The 21,481-nt window shown below is 40.3% G+C and overlaps 1 protein-coding gene across 4 annotated transcripts; it reads left to right on the top strand.

Annotated features, from left to right (window-relative positions):
- actr3b (actin related protein 3B) lies at positions 1-19,159 on the top strand. 4 transcript variants are annotated; one of them, XR_005036055.1, is made up of 12 exons: positions 1-246; positions 1,030-1,085; positions 1,522-1,646; positions 1,910-2,020; positions 2,404-2,499; positions 11,010-11,117; positions 13,039-13,182; positions 13,339-13,512; positions 14,216-14,308; positions 16,049-16,200; positions 16,364-16,447; positions 18,205-19,159. XR_005036055.1 is itself a non-coding variant. In XM_021562501.2 (12 exons), exons 1-12 carry the CDS (start codon positions 203-205, stop codon positions 18,298-18,300), a joined length of 1,257 nt encoding a protein of 418 aa, XP_021418176.2. In that variant the 5' UTR covers positions 3-202; the 3' UTR covers positions 18,301-19,159. The 4 variants fall into 4 exon arrangements, 3 of the variants coding, with proteins under 3 accessions (XP_021418177.2, XP_021418176.2, XP_036799806.1); XM_021562501.2 differs by having other exon boundaries at positions 3-246; positions 16,075-16,200; XM_021562502.2 differs by lacking the exon at positions 2,404-2,499 and having other exon boundaries at positions 2-246; positions 16,075-16,200.
- The last annotated feature ends 2,322 nt before the right edge of the window (positions 19,160-21,481 follow it).

The following is a 21,481-nucleotide window of genomic DNA, read 5'->3' as shown; positions in this document are numbered from 1 at the left end:
TAGAGCGGCCACTTGAGTATCTGGTCAATATAATAGATACTCTGTAATATAAATAACGGTACAGGGAAATAAGCGAGCACGGGGCAGTGCAATCAGCCGTGTAGCCAACCTTCAATCATACATTGGGTTTAAACTAGCCGATACAGTTGTTGCAAATAATCTATGGTGTTCTAGTATCGATAGGACAATCGTCAACACGAGCATGGCAACTCCTCTACCTCCTTGCGTGATAGATTGTGGGACAGGGTGAGTTTGTTTACTTGAAACAGCTACGCTTGCTCTGAAGATACAGTATGTGATGTGCCTCGAAAATGACATTTACTAACGTTAGGCTATGTTATGCCACCAATCAAGACAACCTTTTTCACCCAAGTGGAAAGCACCTGCCTGCAAAGTTTACTTGAGAATAATATTAAATAATACTATTAAAAATGTTATAATGTATAATATATAATAATACATACTTTCTAATGTTTTTTTAGGTCTATAGCTAAGATGTTAATGTAAATAAAGTGCCATTGGCCACTGCTGTAGTGTCCTCTAAAACTTAGACTATTTTAGCCGTAGAGGAGCCTACTGTTTTCTGAATCCGAAGGCCTGTAAACTCACAGGTGTGATTAACTTGATGAATAACTCAGCCTGTGGGCGGTACATTTTCCAAGATCTCTATGAATTAAACAGCTGCATGTTTTGGCTAACAATATACATTTTAGAGGAGATACATTTTTCCTCCATGATGAATTAGTATGGTTAAACAGGAAGTTTTACTTAATCAGAAAGGCTGGGGTCGAGACAGAACCTGATACTGTAAATGTATTACAGGGAACTAATTGCTAAAGGTTTTGGTTGTTTCTGAAAGGTTAATGGCAAATTGATCGGTAGAGAATATATTGACAAATGCATTCTGCTTAGTCCATGGTACAGAAAATAAATAAATGATTCAGTTGTATATTTGCACAATGCTTAGGGGCAAACATTGTAATCTTTGCTGTGTTATGATGACTTTGTGCTGTTTTTCTTTGAATGCAGATACACCAAGATTGGATATGCTGGAAACACAGAGCCACAGTTTATCATGCCATCCTGTAAGTATACTGTATAGCTTATGTTGCAGATGTTTTAAACATTATCCACTTCTAACTTGAAGATGACTTTATTTATATCAGTTTTGGAGTTTTGGTTTTTGGATTTGAATCAAGCTCTGCCTTGGGAAAGCACTAATTAAAGGCAGTGTAGCCTCCCATCTCATCACACGGCTGTGTAACCTTGAGCAAGTTACTGCACTCCAGCTGTCATTTCACTCATTACCATCAATTCATTTCTCAAGGGAACGGACAACAAATGAGTTTCAGACTGTTTTGATCTGTTCTTTGTTGAACACAGAGTCCTAAAATATGCTTGATAGCTGTGTGAACATATGGGCCTTGGTACGTCATCTGTCCATGTATATCGACTTGATGGACGGGAGGTCTGGAGAAGAATGTAACACCTGTTCGTTACCCTTATGTGTTTCCATTTCAGGCATCGCTATACGAGAGTCAGCCGGTGTAGGAGACCAGGCACAGAGGCGACTTGCGAAGGGAGTGGATGACTTGGATTTCTTTATAGGAGATGAAGGCATTGATAAGCCCAACTATGCAACCAAGGTGATTGATCCTACTCATAGGATCTGTCCCACTGGGCACAGATGTCAGTTCAATGTCAAGTTCAATGTGAATTCCCCAAAAATATTTCACCATGTCATTGGATTTAGGTTAAAAGTTGGGTTAAAAAAATACTAAGTGCCCTTACGTTGTTTCAACGTCATTAGGTTGAAGGTTGAAATGACGTGGAAACAACGTTGATTCGACCAGTTTTCGCCCACAGGGGTGGTTTTGAGTTGTAACCATGTGGCCTTTTGTCTCCAAAGTGGCCCATCAGACATGGGATGGTGGAAGACTGGGATTTGATGGAGAAGTTCATGGAGCAGATCATCTTCAAGTATCTGCGGGCAGAGCCTGAAGACCATAGCTTCCTTATGGTGAGAGACGGTTTATTGTAAAGGTATTATATACCCCAGTATACACCATAACACATATTTTGTTTGTTGTAACATATATGGGAATGAAATAGAGGTATTGGTATTTATTTTTCTATTTTTGAAACTGGTATTTCAGTATTTATAAATATCAATGAATGCACCCATTGCCCATTCTGAATTTAGTCAATGTTTTTCAAAATTAAAACAGTCAATAGGTGCATGGTTTTTGTAAGACCTGCAGTTGCAAAAACCATCACGCGCTATTATGAAACTGTCTCTCATGAGGACGGTCACAGGAATTTAAATTGTATTATTTTGTAGCTTTGCTGTTATTGCTCTTAGTCAGTTGGACTGTATAGTGTTTTTTACGTTTGTGTCCCCAGACAGAGCCTCCGTTGAACACGCCAGAGAACAGAGAGTATCTGGCTGAGATCATGTTTGAGACCTTTAATGTCCCAGGCCTGTACATCGCAGTGCAGGTACAACAGAAATAATGTCCCATTCACACTATTGATCTGCGGTGGTGTTAATGAGGTGTAATACCCCAATGACCCCATTCATGTATGGTTATATACCAGTAGTATATAGTACACGTATTGAGGATGTCTTATTATTATAACAATGTATTTGATATGATCATCCATTCATTCCATGTAAGCCTAGATAGAAATATACAGTACCAGTCAAGTTTGGACACACCTACTTATTCAAGGGTTTTTCTTGATTTTTTACTGTTTTCTACATTGTAGAATAATAGTAAAGACATCAAAACTATGAAATAACACATACATACACACGTGTTAAACAAATGTGTTAAACATGTGTTAAACAAATCAATATATTTTATTTGAGATTCTTCAAAGTAGCCATCCTTTGCCTTGATGGCAGCTTTGCACACTCTTGGCATTCTCTCAACCAGCTTCACCTGGAATGCTTTTCCAACAGTTTTGTAGGAGTTCCCACATATGCTGAGCACTTGTTGGTTGCTTTTGTTTCTCTCTGTGGTCCAACTCATCCCAAACCATCTCAAATGGGTTGAGGTCGGGTGATTATGGAGGCCAGGTCATCTGATGCAGCACTCCATCTCTCCTTCTTGGTCAAATAGCCCTTACACAGCCTGGAGGTGTGTTGGGTCATTGTCCCGATGAAAAACAAATGATAGTCCCATAAGCGCAACCAGATGGGATGGGGTGGGGTATCGCTGCAGAATGCTTTGATAGCAATGCTGGTTAAGTGTGCCTTGAATTTAAAAAAAATCACAGACAGCGTCACCAGCAAAGTACCATCACACCTCCTCCTCTGTGCTTCATGGTGGGAACCACACATGCAGAGATAATCCGTTCACCTACGCAAACATTTTGGCTCATCAGACCAAAGGACAGGTTTCCACCAGTCTAATGTCCATTGCTCGTGTTTCATGGCCCAAGCAAGTTTCTTCTTATAATTGGTGTCCTTTAGTAGTGATTTCTTTGCAGCAACTCGACCATGAAAGCCTGATTCACACAGTCTCCTCTGAACAGCTGATGTTGAGATGTGTCTGTTACTTGAACTCTGTGAAGCATTTATTTGGGCTGCAATTTATGAGGCTGGTAACTCTAATGAACGTACACTCTGCAGGCAGAGGTAACTCTGGGTCTTCCATTCCTGTGACCGTCCTCATGAGAGCCAGTTTCATAATAGCGCTTGATGGTTTTTGCAACTGCACTTGAGGAAACTTTCAAAGTTTTCTGCATTGTCTGACCTCCATGTCTTTAAAGTAATGATGGACTGTCATTTCTCTTTGCTTATTTGAGCTGTTCTTGCCATAATATGGACTTGGTCTTTTACCAAATAGGGCTATCTTCTGTATACCACCCCTACCTTGTCACAACACAGCTGATTGGCTCAAACGCGTTAAGAAGGAAAGAAATTCCACACATGAACTTTTAACAAGGCACACCTGTTAATTGAAATGCATTCCAGGTGACTACCTCATGAAGCTGGTTGAGAGAATGCCAAGAGTGTGCAAAGCTGCCATCAAGGCAAAGGGTGGCTACTTTGAAGAATCTCAAATATAAAATATATTTTGATTTGTTTAACATTTTTTGGTTACTACATGATACCATGTGTTATTTCATAGTTTTGATGTCTTCTCTATTATTCTACAATATAGACAATAGTAAAAATAAAGAAAAACTCTGTAATAAGTAGGTGTGTCCAAACTTTTGACTGGTACTGTATGTTTAAACACTTGATAGATCAGTGGATGCATAAAGATGTTAATGAAGGTGAGGTCCAATTAGAGCTGTTGTGACGATATTACTGCCAAAATGGCAGTAATGATGAAAGTCAAATTCCATGTGATCGCTGAGTCACGGTAATCTCCTCTTATGCACTCTGGACATGCGTTGGTAGTAGAGGTCTTCATGGTTCAAAAACGTTGGACCCGTTCCGAAATTGACCTGAGGCTTTCCCACACAGAACAGATATGCATGAATACATTTTGTAAATATAGAGACCTGTTTCGACAGGACTCAAGGACAGTTAGACCCGTTCTGTATAGACATAACCCGGGCCGAATCGAGTGAGGGATGCAGCAGAAAAGTCATGTTTTAAGATACTTTCTTAACTGGAGCTGATAAAGCGTGAGAGGTGCCGCTCTAGCAGGCGGGAGAGGGGCCCTACTGTGAGCCAGTGACATTTGGAGCAGGGCGGAGGGAGAGAAGAGAGCAGCATCCAACCAATCCGACTCGCGCTATAGTAGACTAATAGCGGCCATAGTTAGGTTATTTATCATGAAAAATGATTACAGAGTACCTGTCTTGACTTCATCAAACTAAAAGTAGCTAGCTAGGCTAATTGAGGCTGCATCTGTGCATGAGCTTTCTCATCATACACAACATAACAACAACAGATCCAATCCAGACCCATGACATTATTTAGAATTCTGGATCTCGGTCTCGGGTATTCGGGTACAGGTGGATCCGTGAAGATCTCTAGTTTGAAAATGGACAGCTCTTTATAAGATGATGATTTATTCAAAGCATTTAAGACATTGCATTTAGAACACCATACACATATTCAAGCTTATGCATACTCATAGGCCTATACAGTGACTTTGGAAAGTATTTAGACCCCTTTACTTTAAACATTTTTTGTTCTGTTACACTACAGCCTTATTCTAAAATTGATTAAATGTTATTTTTTTCCTCATCAATCTACACACAATACCCCATAATGACCAAGCAAAAACAGTTATTTTAAAACATTTTTTCAATTATTATTTTTATTTATTTATTTATTTATTACATTTTCATAAGTATTCAGACCCTTTACTCAGTACTTTGTTGAAGCACCTTTGGTAGCAATTACAGCCTAGAGTCTTCCTGGGTATGACGCTACAAGCTTAACACACCTGTATTTGGGGAGTTTCTCCCATTCTTCTCTGCAGATCCCCTCAAGCTCTGTCAGGTTGGATGGAGAGCGGTGTTGCACAGCTATTTTCAGGTCTCTCCAGAGATGTTCGATCGGGTTTAAGTCCGGGCTCTGGCTGGGCCACTCAAGGACATTCAGAGACTTGTCCTGAAGCCACTCCTGCATTGTTTTGGCTTTGTGCTTAGAGTCGTTGTTCTGTTGGAAGATGAACCTTTGCCCCAGTCTGAGGTCCTGAGCGCCCTGAAGCAGGTTTTCATCAAGGATCTCTCTTTACTTTGCTCCGTTCATCTTTGCCTCGATCCTGACTAGTCTCCCAGTCCCTTCTGCTGATAAACATCGCCACAGCATGTGGGAAGCACAGCCGCGAGCTGCCCAGTGACGCGAGCCTACCAGACGAGCTAAATCACTTCTATGCTCGCTTCGAGGCAAGCAACACTGAGGCATGCATGAGAGCATCAGCTGTTCCGGACAACTGTGTGATCACGCTCTCTGTAGCCGACGTGAGTAAGACCTTTAAACAGGTCAACATACACAAGGCTGCGGGGCCAGACGGATTACCAGGACGTGTGCTCCGGGCATGTGCTGACCAACTGGCAGGTTTCTTCACTGACATTTTCAAATTGTCCCTGATTGAGTCTGTAATACCAACATGTTTCAAGCAGACCACCATAGTCCCTGTGCCCAAGAACACAAAGGCAACCTGCCTAAATGACTACAGACCCGTAGCACTCACGTCCATAGCCATGAAGTGCTTTGAAAGGTTGGTAATGGCTCACATCAACACCATTATCCTAGAAACCCTAGACCCATTCCAATTTGCATGCCGCCCAAACATATCCACAGATGATGCTACCTCTATTGCACTCCACACTGCCCTTTCCCACCTGGACAAAAGGAACACTTATGTGAGAATGCTATTCATTGACTACAGCTCAGCGTTCAACACCATAGTACCCTCAAAGCTCATCACTAAGCTAAGGATCCTGGGACTAAATACCTCCCTCTACAACTAGATCCTGGACTTCCTGACGGGCCGCCCCCAGGTGGTGAGGGTAGGTAGCAACACATCTGCCATGCTGATCCTCAACATTGGAGCCCCTCAGGAGTGCGTGCTCAGTCCCCTCCTGTACTCCCTGTTCACCCACGACTGCATGGCCAGGCATGACTCCAACACCATCATTAAGTTTGCAAACGACACAACAGTGGTAGGCCTGATCACCGACAACAACGAGACAGCCTATAGGGAGGAGGTCAGAGACCTGGCCGGGTGGTGCCAGAATAGCAACCTATCCCTCAACGTGACCAAGACTAAGGAGATGATTGTGGACTACAGGAAAAGGAGGACCGAGCACGCCCCCATTCTCATCGATGGGGCTGTAGTGGAGCAGGTTGAGAGCTTCAAGTTCCTTGGTGTCCACATCAACAACAAACTAGAATGGCCCAAACACACCAAGACAGTCGTGAAGAGGGCCTATTCCCCCTCAGGAAACTAAAAAGATCTAAGATCCTCAATGGGTTCTACAGCTGCAACATCGAGAGCATCCTGACTGGTTGCATCACTGCCTGGTATGGCAATTGCTCGGCCTCTGACCGCAAGGCACTACAAAGGGTAGTGCGTACGACCCAGTACATCATGGGGGCTAAGCTGCCTGCCATCCAGGACCTCTACACCAGGCGGTGTCAGAGGAAGGCCCTAAAAATTGTCAAAGACCCCAGCCACCCTAGTCATAGACTGTTTTCTCTACTACCGCGTGGCAAGCGGTACCGGAGTGCCAAGTCTAGGACTAAAGGGATTCTCAACATTTTTTACCCCCAAGCCATAAGACTCCTGAACAGGTAATCAAATGGCTAACCGGCTATCTGCATTGTGTCCCACCCACCACCCGCCAACCCCTCTTTTACGCTACTGCTACTCTCTGTTCATCATACAGTGGGGCAAAAAAGTATTTAGTCAGCCACCAATTGTGCAAGTTCTCCCACTTAAAAAGATGAGAGAGGCCTGTAATTTTCATCATAGGTACACTTCAACTATGACAGACAAAATGAGAGAAAAAAAATCCAGAAAATCACATTGTAGGATTTTTAATGAATTTATTTGCAAATTATGGTGGAAAATAAGTATTTGGTTACCTACAAACAAGCAAGATTTCTGGCTCTCACAGACCTGTAACTTCTTCTTTAAGAGGCTCCTCTGTCCTCCACTCGTTACCTGTATTAATGGCACCTGTTTGAACTTGTTATCAGTATAAAAGACACCTGTCCACAACCTCAAACAGTCACACTCCAAACTCCACTATGGCCAAGACCAAAGAGCTGTCAAAGGACACTAGAAACAAAATTGTAGACCTGCACCAGCCTGGGAAGACTGAATCTGCAATATGTAAGCAGCTTGGTTTGAAGAAATCAACTGTGGGAGCAATTATTAGGAAATGGAAGACATACAAGACCACTGATAATCTCCCTCGATCTGGGGCTCCACGCAAGATCTCACCCTGTGGGTTCAAAATGATCACAAGAACGGTGAGCAAAAATCCCAGAACCACACGGAGGGACCTAGTGAATGACCTGCAGAGAGCTGGGACCAAAGTAACAAAGCCTACCATCAGTAACACACTACGCCACCAGGGACTCAAATCCTGCAGTGCCAGACGTGTCCCCCTGCTTAAGCCAGTACATGTTCAGGCCCGTCTGAAGTTTGCTAGAGAGCATTTGGATGATCCAGAAGAAGATTGGGAGAATGTCATATGGTGAGATGAAACCAAAATATACCTTTTTGGTAAAAACTCAACTCGTCGTGTTTGGAGGACAAAGAATGCTGAGTTGCATCCAAAGAACACCATACCTACTGTGAAGCATGGGGGTGGAAACATCATGCTTTGGGGGTGTTTTTCTGCAAAGGGACCAGGACGACTGATCCGTGTAAAGGAAAGAATGAATGGGGCCATGTATCGTGAGATTTTGAGTGAAAACCTCCTTCCATCAGCAAGGGCATTGAAGATGAAACGTGGCTGGGTCTTTCAGCATGACAATGATCCCAAACACACCGCCCGGGCAACGAAGGAGTGGCTTCGTAAGAAGCATTTCAAGGTCCTGGAGTGGCCTAGCCAGTCTCCAGATCTCAACCCCATAGGAAATCTTTGAAGGGAGTTGAAAGTCCGTGTTTCCCAGCAACAGCCCCAAAACATAACTGCTCTAGAGGAGATCTGCATGGAGGAATGGGCCAAAATACTAGCAACAGTGTGTGAAAACCTTGTGAAGACTTACAGAAAACGTTTGACCTCTGTCATTGCCAACAAAGGGTATATAACAAAGTATTGAGATAAACTTTTGTTATTGACCAAATACTTATTTTCCACCATAATTTGCAAAATAAATTCATTAAAAATCCTACAATGTGATTTTCTGAATTGTTTTCTCTCATTTTGTCTGTCATAGTTGAAGTGTACCTATGATGAAAATTACAGGCCTCGCTCATCTTTTTAAGTGGGAGAACTTGCACAATTGGTGGCTGACTAAATACTTTTTTGCCCCACTGTACCTGAGATCAATTTAGAGTCTTATAGCGAAAGGTCTTATTTACTTATGTAAATTAGGTATTTCTGTTTTTATATTTTATAAATGTACAAACATTTCTAAAAACCCATTTTCACTTTGTCATTATGGGGTTTTGTGTGTAGATTGCTGAGGATTTTTTTATTTAATACATTTTAGAATAAGGCTGTAATGTAACAAAATGTGGAAAAAGTCAAGGGGTCTGAATACTTTCCGAAAACACTGTATACGATATGAGCCAAAGCCCGAAAAATAAACCTGAATGAAAATAATGATTATGGCATTAGATAATACATAACCTAATAGCCTACTGCATATTATGCAAGGTGGAAAAACATAAAAAAAAACATATATAGATTTAGGATGTTTTTGGTATATGACTGTTCTAGCCTATACTTCAAAATTAAACAAATTCTAGCAATCACCTTTGAATCTGGACTGTACTATTCATACTGGTTGAACTGGTTACCTTATGATACGCTCCAAACATCAATCCATGTGTCTGGCAGAGAACATATAGGCCTAGGTGATGCTGTTGGTTCATTGATTGTGCAGGGCGGCTTACAGAGTTAGCTTACAATTATAGTGAATTTGTCCATCTCCTCTCCTTCATTCCTTTTTCAAGCACGCAGAAATAGGGGCTGTCAACAGTTTTAGTTAATTAAATGTGTTGCGTTATGAAAACATGTTACTATCGCTATTCCCAAACAGATTTAATTTGGTTTCCCAAATGAAGCACTGGGTAGCTGCAGGAACATGGTTGGAGAGCCCATAGCATAGAGAGTTTGGGTGGAATATCACCTGTCGTGCAGTGAGAGGCTGCATGCTCCTCAGACATTGGTTGATGCGTGAAGTGAAATAAGTGTTCTTATAAGCCCAGACATTTCTATATGCAATCCCGTGTGATAGCAGAGTTTTTGATGGTTGCCACTAAAAAGAGGAGGATCCCAGCTGCTACTATATTTAGATCTATTTCTCAGCTGCTCTGCTATAAAACCGGACTAGCCTCAGCATGATTTAAACTGGGAAAGCAGCCTCTATTTGCTATTCGAGTGCATACGGATGATGTCTTTTTTCCCCTGCCCCCTGTTCCTACAACACAAGGTTGATGATACCTTAATTGGGGAGGACGGGCTTGTGGTAATGGCTGGAGAGGAATAAGTGAAATGGTATCAAATACATGGTTACAGTTGTTTGATGCCATTCCATTTGCGCTGTTTCCGTACATTAATATGAGCCGTCCTCCCCTCAGCAGCCTCATGTTGTTCCTACTTATTTGATATTGGGACATTCTAAATATTTTTTTTCCTCCATATTAGTTAAGACAAGATTAATTCGAGAATAGTCTGATGGTTGAATATATGACCACTTGATGAGAGAACAGGGTGTGCAGCCTGAGGCAAGGAAGCTTTTTTTGTGACTTTTTGTTGCATATAGTAGCATCATGCAGCCCAAATATGTTTTGATTTTTAAGACAATCTAAGATTTGTATCATTCATATCTAAATTAGCCAATTAACTCAAAATCTAGTTTAGCATATAGGACCTGTTTCAAATGATCACTTTTACTCTCAAAATTGCTCCGGAATGGGAAAAATATCCTTCCTATTTTATTCCGCCAAGTTCAATTATATTCTTCTTACTATAAAATCATATAATATAAAATAATGTCACGGGACTTAAAAACATATCTTGTCTGCTAAATTAACTAGTCTACAGCCTATGGCAGGACGCATAGCCAGATAAAATACAGTAGGCCAACTCATATTCTGTTCTTCTGAAATACATTTTCTTCATATCATAATGTTTCTTTAGACTTGCCTAAAATAAATAATGGATTTATTGTGATGGTTTCATTAAATGGGTTTATTAGACTTTTTTTCAATGTAGATATTCCAAAGGCATACATGTATGCGTGGAGGCTTGGAGATTCTAAACATGTTTACAATATTTCATGACCGCCACAGCCCTAGGTCTAATCACATTGAAATCTGTCTCTCAGTGATTGTACTGGTTCATTTCAGGCAGTTCTAGCCCTGGCAGCATCATGGACGTCTAGACAAGTAGGCGAGCGAACACTGACAGGAATCGTGATTGACAGCGGAGATGGAGTCACCCACGCCATACCTGTGGTAACAAAAGCATATCAACGTTTTTTTGTTGTTAAAAGACACTATGACAAAGTAGGTCGCAGGCCTAATAGGTCATAGAGGCTTATAATCACACTTGTCGTGAAAGCTTAATGTTGTCTTATGTCACGTTAAACTGTTATGAAACCGTCCATCAACATTGGGGTTGCCATAATCTTCCATGACAGAAGTGCTATGCCAACCTTATGAAGGCATTATAAACCTCAACATTTGTTGGCATTCCTCAAGAAAAGCTAGGCCATCTTGGTTGCTTAGCTTTAATTGTGGGAACAAAACAGAAATGTCTTTATTGTGAGTGGAAGCAGCTAGCAAGCCCAACTTAACTCCTTTATTGATCTGTTTTGATTGTGTGTCTGTCCAAATTCAAAGGAATGTCAATATACAACATGATCCAAGGCATCGTGGGTTAATGGGAGGATCCAATGAGGAAAGGCATGTAAGGGGACGTTTTATAACCATCCTATCCCTTCCCTGATAGAAACATCCCTGTAACATGGGTTGAACTCCCCCACCCCAGGACATGCTTCAACTCTTTGGTATTTTGACCAATTAGATCAGCTCTGAAAAAGATCTGATGTGATTGGTCAAAAGACCAATTAGTGGAACAAATATCAGAATTGGGCTGCCTGTGTAAACGCAGCCTAAGACTCTCATACTGTTTCTCAACAGACCAAGGTGGCTTTTCCCTCCTCCAGGTCAAAGCAAATTCCCTTGTGGGCCTTCGCCATATTGCTTTTAGCTATACTGTCTTTTTAAATCAGGGTTGCTGTCCTGTCTTTTTAAATCAGGGTTGCTGTCCTGTCTTTTTAAATCAGTGTTGCTGTCCTGTCTTTTTAAATCAGGGTTGCTGTCCTGTCTTTTTAAATCAGTGTTGCTGTCCTGTCTTTTTAAATCAGGGTTGCTGTCCTGTCTTTTTAAATCAGTGTTGCTGTCCTGTCTTTTTAAATCAGTGTTGCTGTCCTGTCTTTTTAAATCAGGGTTGCTGTCCTGTCTTTTTAAATCAGTGTTGCTGTCCTGTCTTTTTAAATCAGGGTTGCTGTCCTGTCTTTTTAAATCAGGGTTGCTGTCCTGTCTTTTTAAATCAGTGTTGCTGTCCTGTCTTTTTAAATCAGTGTTGCTGTCCTGTCTTTTTACATCAGTGTTGCTGTCCTGTCTTTTTAAATCAGGGTTGCTGTCCTGTCTTTTTAAATCAGTGTTGCTGTCCTGTCTTTTTAAATCAGGGTTGCTGTCCTGCCTTTTTAAATCAGGGTTGCTGTCCTGCCTTTTTAAATCAGTGTTGCTGTCCTGTCTTTTTAAATCAGGGTTGCTGTCCTGTCTTTTTAAATCAGTGTTGCTGTCCTGTCAATTTTAAAATCAGGGTTGCTGGCAGAGAGGAAACAAGGAGAAGTAGCCACTTTAGCTTATTGAGACGCACCACCTGTGCACATGACTCTCCTAAATATAACTCCCTCTCTGTAAAAGTGATATGGCATGAAGTTCTGTGTCTGTTGTTTATGATGAGTAAAATGCTGTGTCAAATTCAATGATTGCTGGGATCCCGTATGTGGACTTTTTCTTTATGGCTATATATAAAATAGAATTGGATACCATAAAATAGAATACTATACAGTGAAAACAAGTGCTGTACCCATATTGAGATATATTGGTACTTGTTAACGTAAAAGTCACAGCACGTTCATAGACTTGTTCAGATGCCTTCTTCACTGTCAGCTGTTTTCTAAATGTTTTCTAGATACATATTGCAGCTTTAAGTGTTTCATGTTGTGCAAATTCATAGTTATGCTGCAGGTATAGAGTAACTCTTTGAGACATGATCAGGATCATATTATGTTAACCTGTTGTTGACTTGATATTTAGGATTCTTGACTGTTTGAGTCATTGTGACTTATGTGTCCTGTGCTAGGCTGAAGGCTACGTCATTGGGAGCTGTATAAAACACATCCCCATAGCAGGTCGAGACATCACCTTGTTTATTCAGCAGCTCCTCAGAGAAAGGGAGGTGGGCATCCCCCCGGAACAGTCCATGGAGACAGCCAAGGCAGTCAAGGTAAGGAGGAGAATAGTAGTGAAGCTACCTAGCAACACCTAGCGACCTCTTTAAGAGGTTTTGATTGGTGTAATGGTTGTTGGACTGATGCTACATTATGTACATAAATGGACAATGTAAGCTCACACTTGTTTATATGTTGTTTTGTTTTCCCAGGAGAGGTACTGCTACATCTGTCCAGACATTGTGAAGGAATTTGCCAAATATGACACGGACCCTGGGAAATGGATCAAGAAGTACAAAGGCATCAATGCCATCAACAAATCTGAATTCCACATAGATGTTGGATATGAACGCTTTTTAGGTCCAGAAATATTCTTTCATCCAGAGGTATTCATTGATATTCTGAATAATGGGTAGCGTTTATTTTATGCTACACTATTTATATATAAGAAGTAACATGTTACCCAATAAGGATCCAGTTGGATTAATTACTAATTTGAAATGAGTATCTTCAAGAAAGAACAAATTGTAGTCATGTAAGATATCGGTATAAAAAAAAAAAGATGAATAATTGTTATGCAGAATAAAGTTGACAAATTTAAGATTATTCTCATTTAAAGGCCCAGTGCAGTCAAAATCATGGTTCCATGTGTTTTATACATATTTACACACTGAGGTTGGAATGATAATGCCTTTTTAGTGTAAGAGCTGTTTGAAAAGAAAGCCTAATATTTCAGCCTGTTTTGGTGGGATGGCGTTTTGGCCTGCCTGGTGACAACACCAGGTGGTAAATTAGTTAGGTTTGGAACTCTTTATTATTTTAAGTCTATCTGACAATAACAGCTAGTTTTCAGTTTTCCTTTCTCCAGACCACTCCCAGACAGTCATAGCTAAATTCTTTCTTGAGAAATTGCTCTTTGCTAAGAAGCTAGTTTTGTTTATTTTCTAACATTTTAATTAAAAACAATAACAGTAACATTCTTAATTCTTACCCAGAAATAATTTGGTATTGAGATAAAAACAGCTGCATTGAACCTTGCTTTAAACATTCACATGTAATACCCACTATATCTGCTCCTGTGTTTTACAGTTTGCCAACCCAGACTTCACGCAGCCAATCTCAGATATAGTTGACGAGGTTATAATGAACTGTCCAATAGATGTCAGAAGACCTCTATATAAGGTATGGCTTCAACACTACGTTCTGCAATTGATTGTGTGATGGGGGAAATGCATGTATTTCCAGTTTAACAATTCATTTAAGAAATAATATGATTTGAAGATTATTTTAAATATGTCAGACTTGCTCTGCAATACATTTAGTATTGACAGTTTTGATTCTGAATAGTTGTTCATATTTTGTCCACCAGGCGTCAGTGTACACCTTGTTATCTTACTGGTAGATGCATGTTGGCCTTGTTGGAGGCAATGAGGGGACATCCGCTTGAACACGGCACCTGACTTATTCAATGGCCATTTCAGTTCACATTCTAGTCTTCATTTAGCTTGGATCATGCCAACAAAACATATATTTTTTCTAAACACAGAATGAATGCAAATTATCTTGCTCTCATGTGTTATAAATGTCCATGATATTCATGCCACTCATCTGCATATCAAATTAAAACATCAAACTGGGGTATTTATAAAAACATTGAGACAAGTCATTGAACTTGTAATAGCCCAGTGAACCAACTGCCTAAAATAAAATATTGCAATCTTCTGGGCAATTGAATACATTTAACAATTCATTGAGCATTCTAACTATCCCCACGAGTCACAACACCTGAGGTGGACTATAAGCTTAAACCATCTTCTTCACAAATTGAAAGGTGGTCATCTGCAGTAAAACGCTCTGCTGCTGGGCTCTCATCTCCTCCTCTGACACGAGTAATAAATGGATTCATTTCAGAAAGGCAAAACATGGATGGAAAGAGGGATGAAAGAGGGAGGGAGAGAGGGATGAAAAATAGATGGAGAACAGTACTTTTTTTATTGCTGCAGAAGTTATTCTAGCTCAGCCCAATCCAAACAACGGGATACATTTCCTCCCAAAGCCTCTAAAGTTTATTAACAAACGATTGACCCCCTCGACCTGTAATGGCGGAGGATCGCTGGTTGATCCCCTATTATCGCTGAACGTCAATATTTAATTAAGGTCGAATGACTGTCCCAATATTCCCTGAGCCTTTTCCTCTCTCTTTCGCTCTCTCTTTCGCTCTCTCTCTCTCTTTCTCTCTCTCTCTCGTTAGGGTTTGAGACCTGACCAGTGTAGCCTTTACACATTTGATATCAGCAACTTTCAAGGGGTGTTATTTAAGCAATAAGGCCAGAGGGAGTGTGGTATATGGCCAATATACCACGGCTAAGGGCTGTTCTTAGGCACGATGCAAAGCTGAGGTGCATTATTGCTATTATAAACTGGTTACCAACCTAATTAGAACAGTAAAAATAAATGTTTTGTCATAGCCGTGGTATACTGTCTGATATACCACACCTTTCAGCCAATCAGCATTCAGAGCTCGAACCACCCGGTTAATAATTTGTGATTAAGCCCTAATTCTGTGATGACATTGAAGCATAAACTAGACACAGAAAGCATGCACAAAAATATTGAACATCTGTCGATGTGCCCTTGAGCAAGGCATTTAGCCCTAATTCCGCCAGGTGCATCATTCATAATGACTGACCCTGGCTGTGACCCCATACTCCATGGGTGTCTCAATGAAATGGGGATATTAAAAAAATACATTTTCAATTCACACATGCGTATAAATTGCATACTTGTGTATGTGTAAAAAAGGACAACTATAAGCGCCCACCAATTATTGTCTCTTGATTGTGTGTTTAGCAAGATTGACTACTTTTGGTGAATGAAGGTGTTGTTATTGCTTTGATGGGCTAGAAAACTGACACCCTATAGTTGTGTTGTGTACTGACACATTACAGAATATTGTCCTGTCTGGCGGTTCCACCATGTTCAGAGACTTTGGCCGGCGGCTGCAGAGAGACCTGAAGCGGTCGGTAGACGCCCGGCTCAAATTGAGTGAGGAGCTCAGTGGAGGAAGGATAAAGGTGTGTGTCTGTTCGTGCTTTCCTGCCTCCTATGGTCATGTTTGGTACGACAACAATCATAGGAGTTGGCAATACAGATCTGACATTGTCCAGGCTATTGTGATGCAGGGTAGAACTGGGCTCAGGATGGATGGTAATCTGTCTACTTTCCTGTTGTTTTCAGCCCAAGCCCATGGAGGTCCTGGTGGTTACACACCACATGCAGCGCTATGCCGTGTGGTTTGGAGGATCCATGCTTGCCTCTACGGTAAAGACCATACACAGTGCACATGTACACACTCACACACAGAGCACGCACCCACGCATACACACTACATTTTCTACATGGTCATACTGCGAAGGTTAACAAGTTATGTTATTATTATTATTATCATTCACTATCACATGTCTACTGTATTAATGTACAGTATATATAGAATCAATATATAAACAGTACTCAGCCTACAGATAAAGGATCTTCATTTAATTACTCTTTTGTTGCTGAACTATTTCCTGCACAATAGTGTATTCTAGGTTTAAAAAGGCTTCTAAAGTTTATTATTTCCACTTTAAAATGTCTGACTTTGCCCTAAAGAAAAATGGATCAACTCCTACAAAAAATGTCCATGAATTAAATCTACATAATAATTCAAATGTCCTGTTGCTGCAGGATTAGTTTCCTGCTGTAGCAAACTGGCTCAAATTAAGATTGTACATCTGTAATAATGCTGTGTCTGGTGTAAAGGTCGACCGATTATGATTTTTCAACGCCGATACCGATTATTGGAGGACCAAATAAAGCCGATACCGATTAATCGGCCAATTTTTTTTATTTTATTTGTAATAATGACAATTACAACAATAAATACTGAATGAACACTTATTTTAACTTAATATAATACATCAATAAAATCAATAATGAAACATGTTAAATTTGGTTTAAATAATGCAAAAACAAAGTTTTGGAGAAGAATGTAAAAGTGCAATATGTGCCATGTAAGAAAGCTAACGTTTAAGTTCCTTGCTCAGAACATGAGAACTTATGAAAGCTGGTGGTTCCTTTTAACATGAGTCTTCAATATTCTCAGGTAAGAAGTTTTAGGTTGTAGTTATTATAGGAATTATAGGACTATTTCCCTCTATACCATTTGTATTTCATTAACCTTTGACTATTGGATGTTCTTATAGGCACTTTAGTATTGCCAGTGTAACAGTATAGCTTCCGTCCCTCTAGTTAGAGTGCGCTAACTAGCTAGCCATTTCACCTCGGTTACACCAGCCTCATCTCGGGAGTTGATAGGCTTGAAGTCATAAACAGCGCAATGCTTGACGCACAACGAAGAGCTGCTGGCAAAACGCACGAAAGTGCTGTTTGAATGAATGTTTATGTGCCTGCTTCTGCCTGCCACCACTCAGTCAGATACTTGTATGTTTGTATGCTCAGTCAGATTATATGCAACGCAGGACACGCTAGATAATATCTAGCAATATCATCAACCATGTTTAGTTAACTAGTGATTATGATTGATTGTTTTTTATGAGATAAGTTTAATGCTAGCTAGCAACTTACCTTGGCTTACTGCATTCGCCTAACAGGCAGTCTCCTTGTGGAGTGCAACGAGAGAGAGGCAGGTCGTTATTGCGTTGGACTAGTTAACTGTAAGATTGCAAGATTGGATCTCCCGAGCTGACAAGGTGAAAATCTGTCGTTCTGCCCCTGAACAAGGCAGTTAACCCACCGTTCCTAGGCCGTCATTGAAAATAAGAATGTGTTCTTAAGTGTCTTGCCTAGTTATATAAAGGTATAAAATATATATATATTTTTTTTAATCTGCAAATCGGCGCCCAAAAATACCGATTTCCGATTATTATGAAAACTTTAAATCTGCCCTAATTAATCGGCCATTCCGATTAATCGGTCGACCTCTAATCTGGTGTTATCCAACCTTTTTCATCTGCCTAAAGTACTGAGATAAATCCCCTGTTGCTCCTTAATTTTTTATATTCTGTTTCTTTCCTTCACAGCCTGAGTTTCTCCAGGTTTGTCACTCAAAAAAGGACTACGATGAGTTTGGTCCCAGCATCTGCCGCCATAACCCTGTCTTTGGTACCATGTCCTAATGCTAAAACCCACACCTACAGAACCTGCTGTTGACCCCGGCCTGGGGTCAGTCCATGCATCGTGATTGATGTCCTTACTTTACCACCATAGCACTCTAACCTACCACACAAGAGCCCCTTAGACGTTGATGTGCAATTGAATTTGTCAACAATATATTGTACAATCAGTATCGGCTAATTAGAATTCATGTGAAAGGATAAAAGTCATTGAATTAGACAAAGACCTCTTATAGCACTCATACAGTGAATTTTCAATATTGTCATTGTAGCAACATTGCAGACTATTTAATAGAATTAAACAAGAAAAAATCTAAACTGGAACACTTTGTTTGAAGCCATGAACTGAAGACTGTTTTCTTGCACCTACTCTCTTAGTTTCGCTGTACACTCTTAAGATTAACTTTAGATCCCATCCCAGGCTGCATGAATCATGTGGGAAGGCAACCCACGCTAATTCTGGAGCAGCCCAAGTTACATTTGTCCAATATCCATAGAAAGTCATGCTTTGAAATTGTATATAAAATATATAGATAAAGATACTATATATTACAATATAACATATTTAGAAATGTGTTTATATTTATATTAAAGATTATCAGAACAGGTATATAAAGATGTAGATCGTATTGAGGTGAAATAGTGTAACGTGAAAGAAGAGATATTTGGAGAGATTTTGTTTATTAGGTCCAAAAGTATTTATTAAATTATTTTTGTCAGCCACAAATTATCTATGGTATATAGATATATTGAAGTATTTATTTATACATTTCTGTGTAAGTTATTTCCGTAGGGAACTGTGCTCACTAAAAATCAAACTGCTGTATGACGCTAATGTGAATAAAGGTACTTGGCACCTTCATGGCTTGTTGTTTCTGATTGATAGCTAATGTGATTTAAAAATATATATTTTTAACCTTTTTATTTTTTGAATTTTTCGCAGTTTCTCTCCAATTTCGTGGTATCCAATTGTTAGTAGTTACTATCTTGTCTCATCGCTGCTAGTGGGGGGGGGGGCTCGGGAGAGACGAAGTTCGAAAGCCATGCGTCCTCCGAAACACAACCCAACCAAGCCGCACTGCTTCTTAACACAGTGCGCATTCAACCCGGAAGCCAGCCGCACCAATGTGTTGGAGGAAACACTGTGCACCTGGCGACCTGGATAACGTGCACTGCGCCCGGCCGGCAACAGGAGTTGCTAGTGCGTGATGAGACAAGGATATCCCTACCGGCCAAACCCTCCTTAACCCGGACGACACACGGCCGGCTGCGACAGAGCCTGGGCTCGAACCCAGAGTCTCTGGTGGCACAGCCTTAGACCACTGCGATTTACCACTCAATGAGATTTAAAATCTCTTTTTCAAGAGCGTCCTGGCCAAGATAGGTAGCACCAAGTCATTACAAAAATTACAGACAAACATGAAAAACGACGAAATAATCTAGTAAAAAACATAGAATTCAAAATAGTATAACAAAATCAAAAACAGCAAATTAAAAACATTGACAGGTCAGGGAATCAGTCTCAAGATCATTCATCAGTGATTTAAAAATACCAATCGGGACAGGTTCTTCCAGTTTAAAAGTATTTTGTAAGGCGTTCCAAGATGATGGCGCAGAGTACATAAAAGCCCTTTTACCAAATTCAGTTCGGACAGTTATCAGGATAAAGTCCAGCGAACGAAGAGAGTACCCACCAAATTTCTGAACAATAAAAATGCCCAAATAAAAAGGTAGTAAACCCAAAATGGCTTTGTAAATTAAAGTATACCAGTGACTGAGCCTATGAGTGACTAGAGAAGGCCAGCCAACCCTGGTATACAAAGTGCAGTGGTGCGTAAGGGTTTCGCAGTTTAAAATAAATCTCAAAGTGCAATGGTAAAGGGTGTCAATTGATCTCAAACACTGAGCAGAAGCATTCATATGAAATATCCCCATAGTCTAGTAAAGGCATAAATGTAGCTGATACTAGCCTCCTGGCTTCAATAGAAAAACAGGCCTTATTCCTAAAATAAAATCCCAATTTCAGCCTCAATTTTTTTGTAAGTTGTTGAATATGCTTTTCAAAAGAGGCTGTCATCAATTAAAATTCAAAGATATTTATATGACGTTACAACCTCAATCTCTTTGCCCTGACAGGTAGGTTCAGAGGTCTATTTCTTGCTTTAGAAAACACCATTAGTTTAGATTTGTCAGTATTGAAGATACGCTTCAATTGACACAAGGTATGTTGAACAGTATAAAAAGCAGTTTGCAAGTTCTGGAAAGCTGTTGTAAGAGACAGTAAATAACAGTATCATCAGCCTGTAATGCTCGTCAAAAGGGATAGACCAAGGCGCAGCGTGATTTGGGTTCATCATAAATATACTTGAATGTGAACCAGCAACAAAAACAGTAAAGAGAAACAAACGAATGTACAGCCTTGTAGGGCTCAAAAGCAACAATACAAAAACAAGATCCCACAAACAACAGGTGGGAAAAGGCTACCTAAATATGATCCCCAATCAGGGATAACATGATTGGGAACCATACCAGGCCAACATAGAAATACAAAAACTAGACTACACTAAGAAATAATAAACTAGAACACCCTCCCAGTCATGCCCTGACCTACTACACCATATAAAATAAAGGCTTTCTATGGTCAGGACGTGACACAGCATAATGAGGTTGCACATTTTGGACATTTTTGTCTAAATCATTGATATAAATAGTGAATAAGAGAGGACCAAGTACAGAGCCTTGGGGCACACCATTAAAAACAGACAATTTAACAGACATAAGCCCATCAAATTGAGTGCACTGAGTTATATCAGACAGATAGTTAGCAAACCATGCAACTGCATGCTCTGAAAGACCTACACTCGACAATCTCTGCATAGCATGATCAACTGTATCAAAAGCCTTAGAGAGATCAATAAAAAGTGAGACACTGCTGTTTTTTGTCAAAATGCTTTCCAATAAGCTTTCCAAGACAGACATACAGTAAATTACTGAAACATTTAATTAATTTGATTATTGTGTCCATTTCTGGAAAGTGTATTATCTAGACTTTGTAGTTGTATACAGCCCATTGCCTCCCGAGTGGTGCAGCGGTCTAAGGCACTGCATCTCAGTGCAAGAGGTGTCACTGGTTCCAATCCAGGCTGGATCACATCCGGCCGTGATTGGGAGTCCCATAGGGCGG

This window comes from Oncorhynchus mykiss, chromosome 15, assembly GCF_013265735.2.
Source record: "Oncorhynchus mykiss isolate Arlee chromosome 15, USDA_OmykA_1.1, whole genome shotgun sequence".
NCBI lineage: Eukaryota > Metazoa > Chordata > Actinopteri > Salmoniformes > Salmonidae > Oncorhynchus > Oncorhynchus mykiss.
Note: the sequence above shows the minus strand (reverse complement) of the source record. Positions and strands in the feature narration are given on the sequence as shown.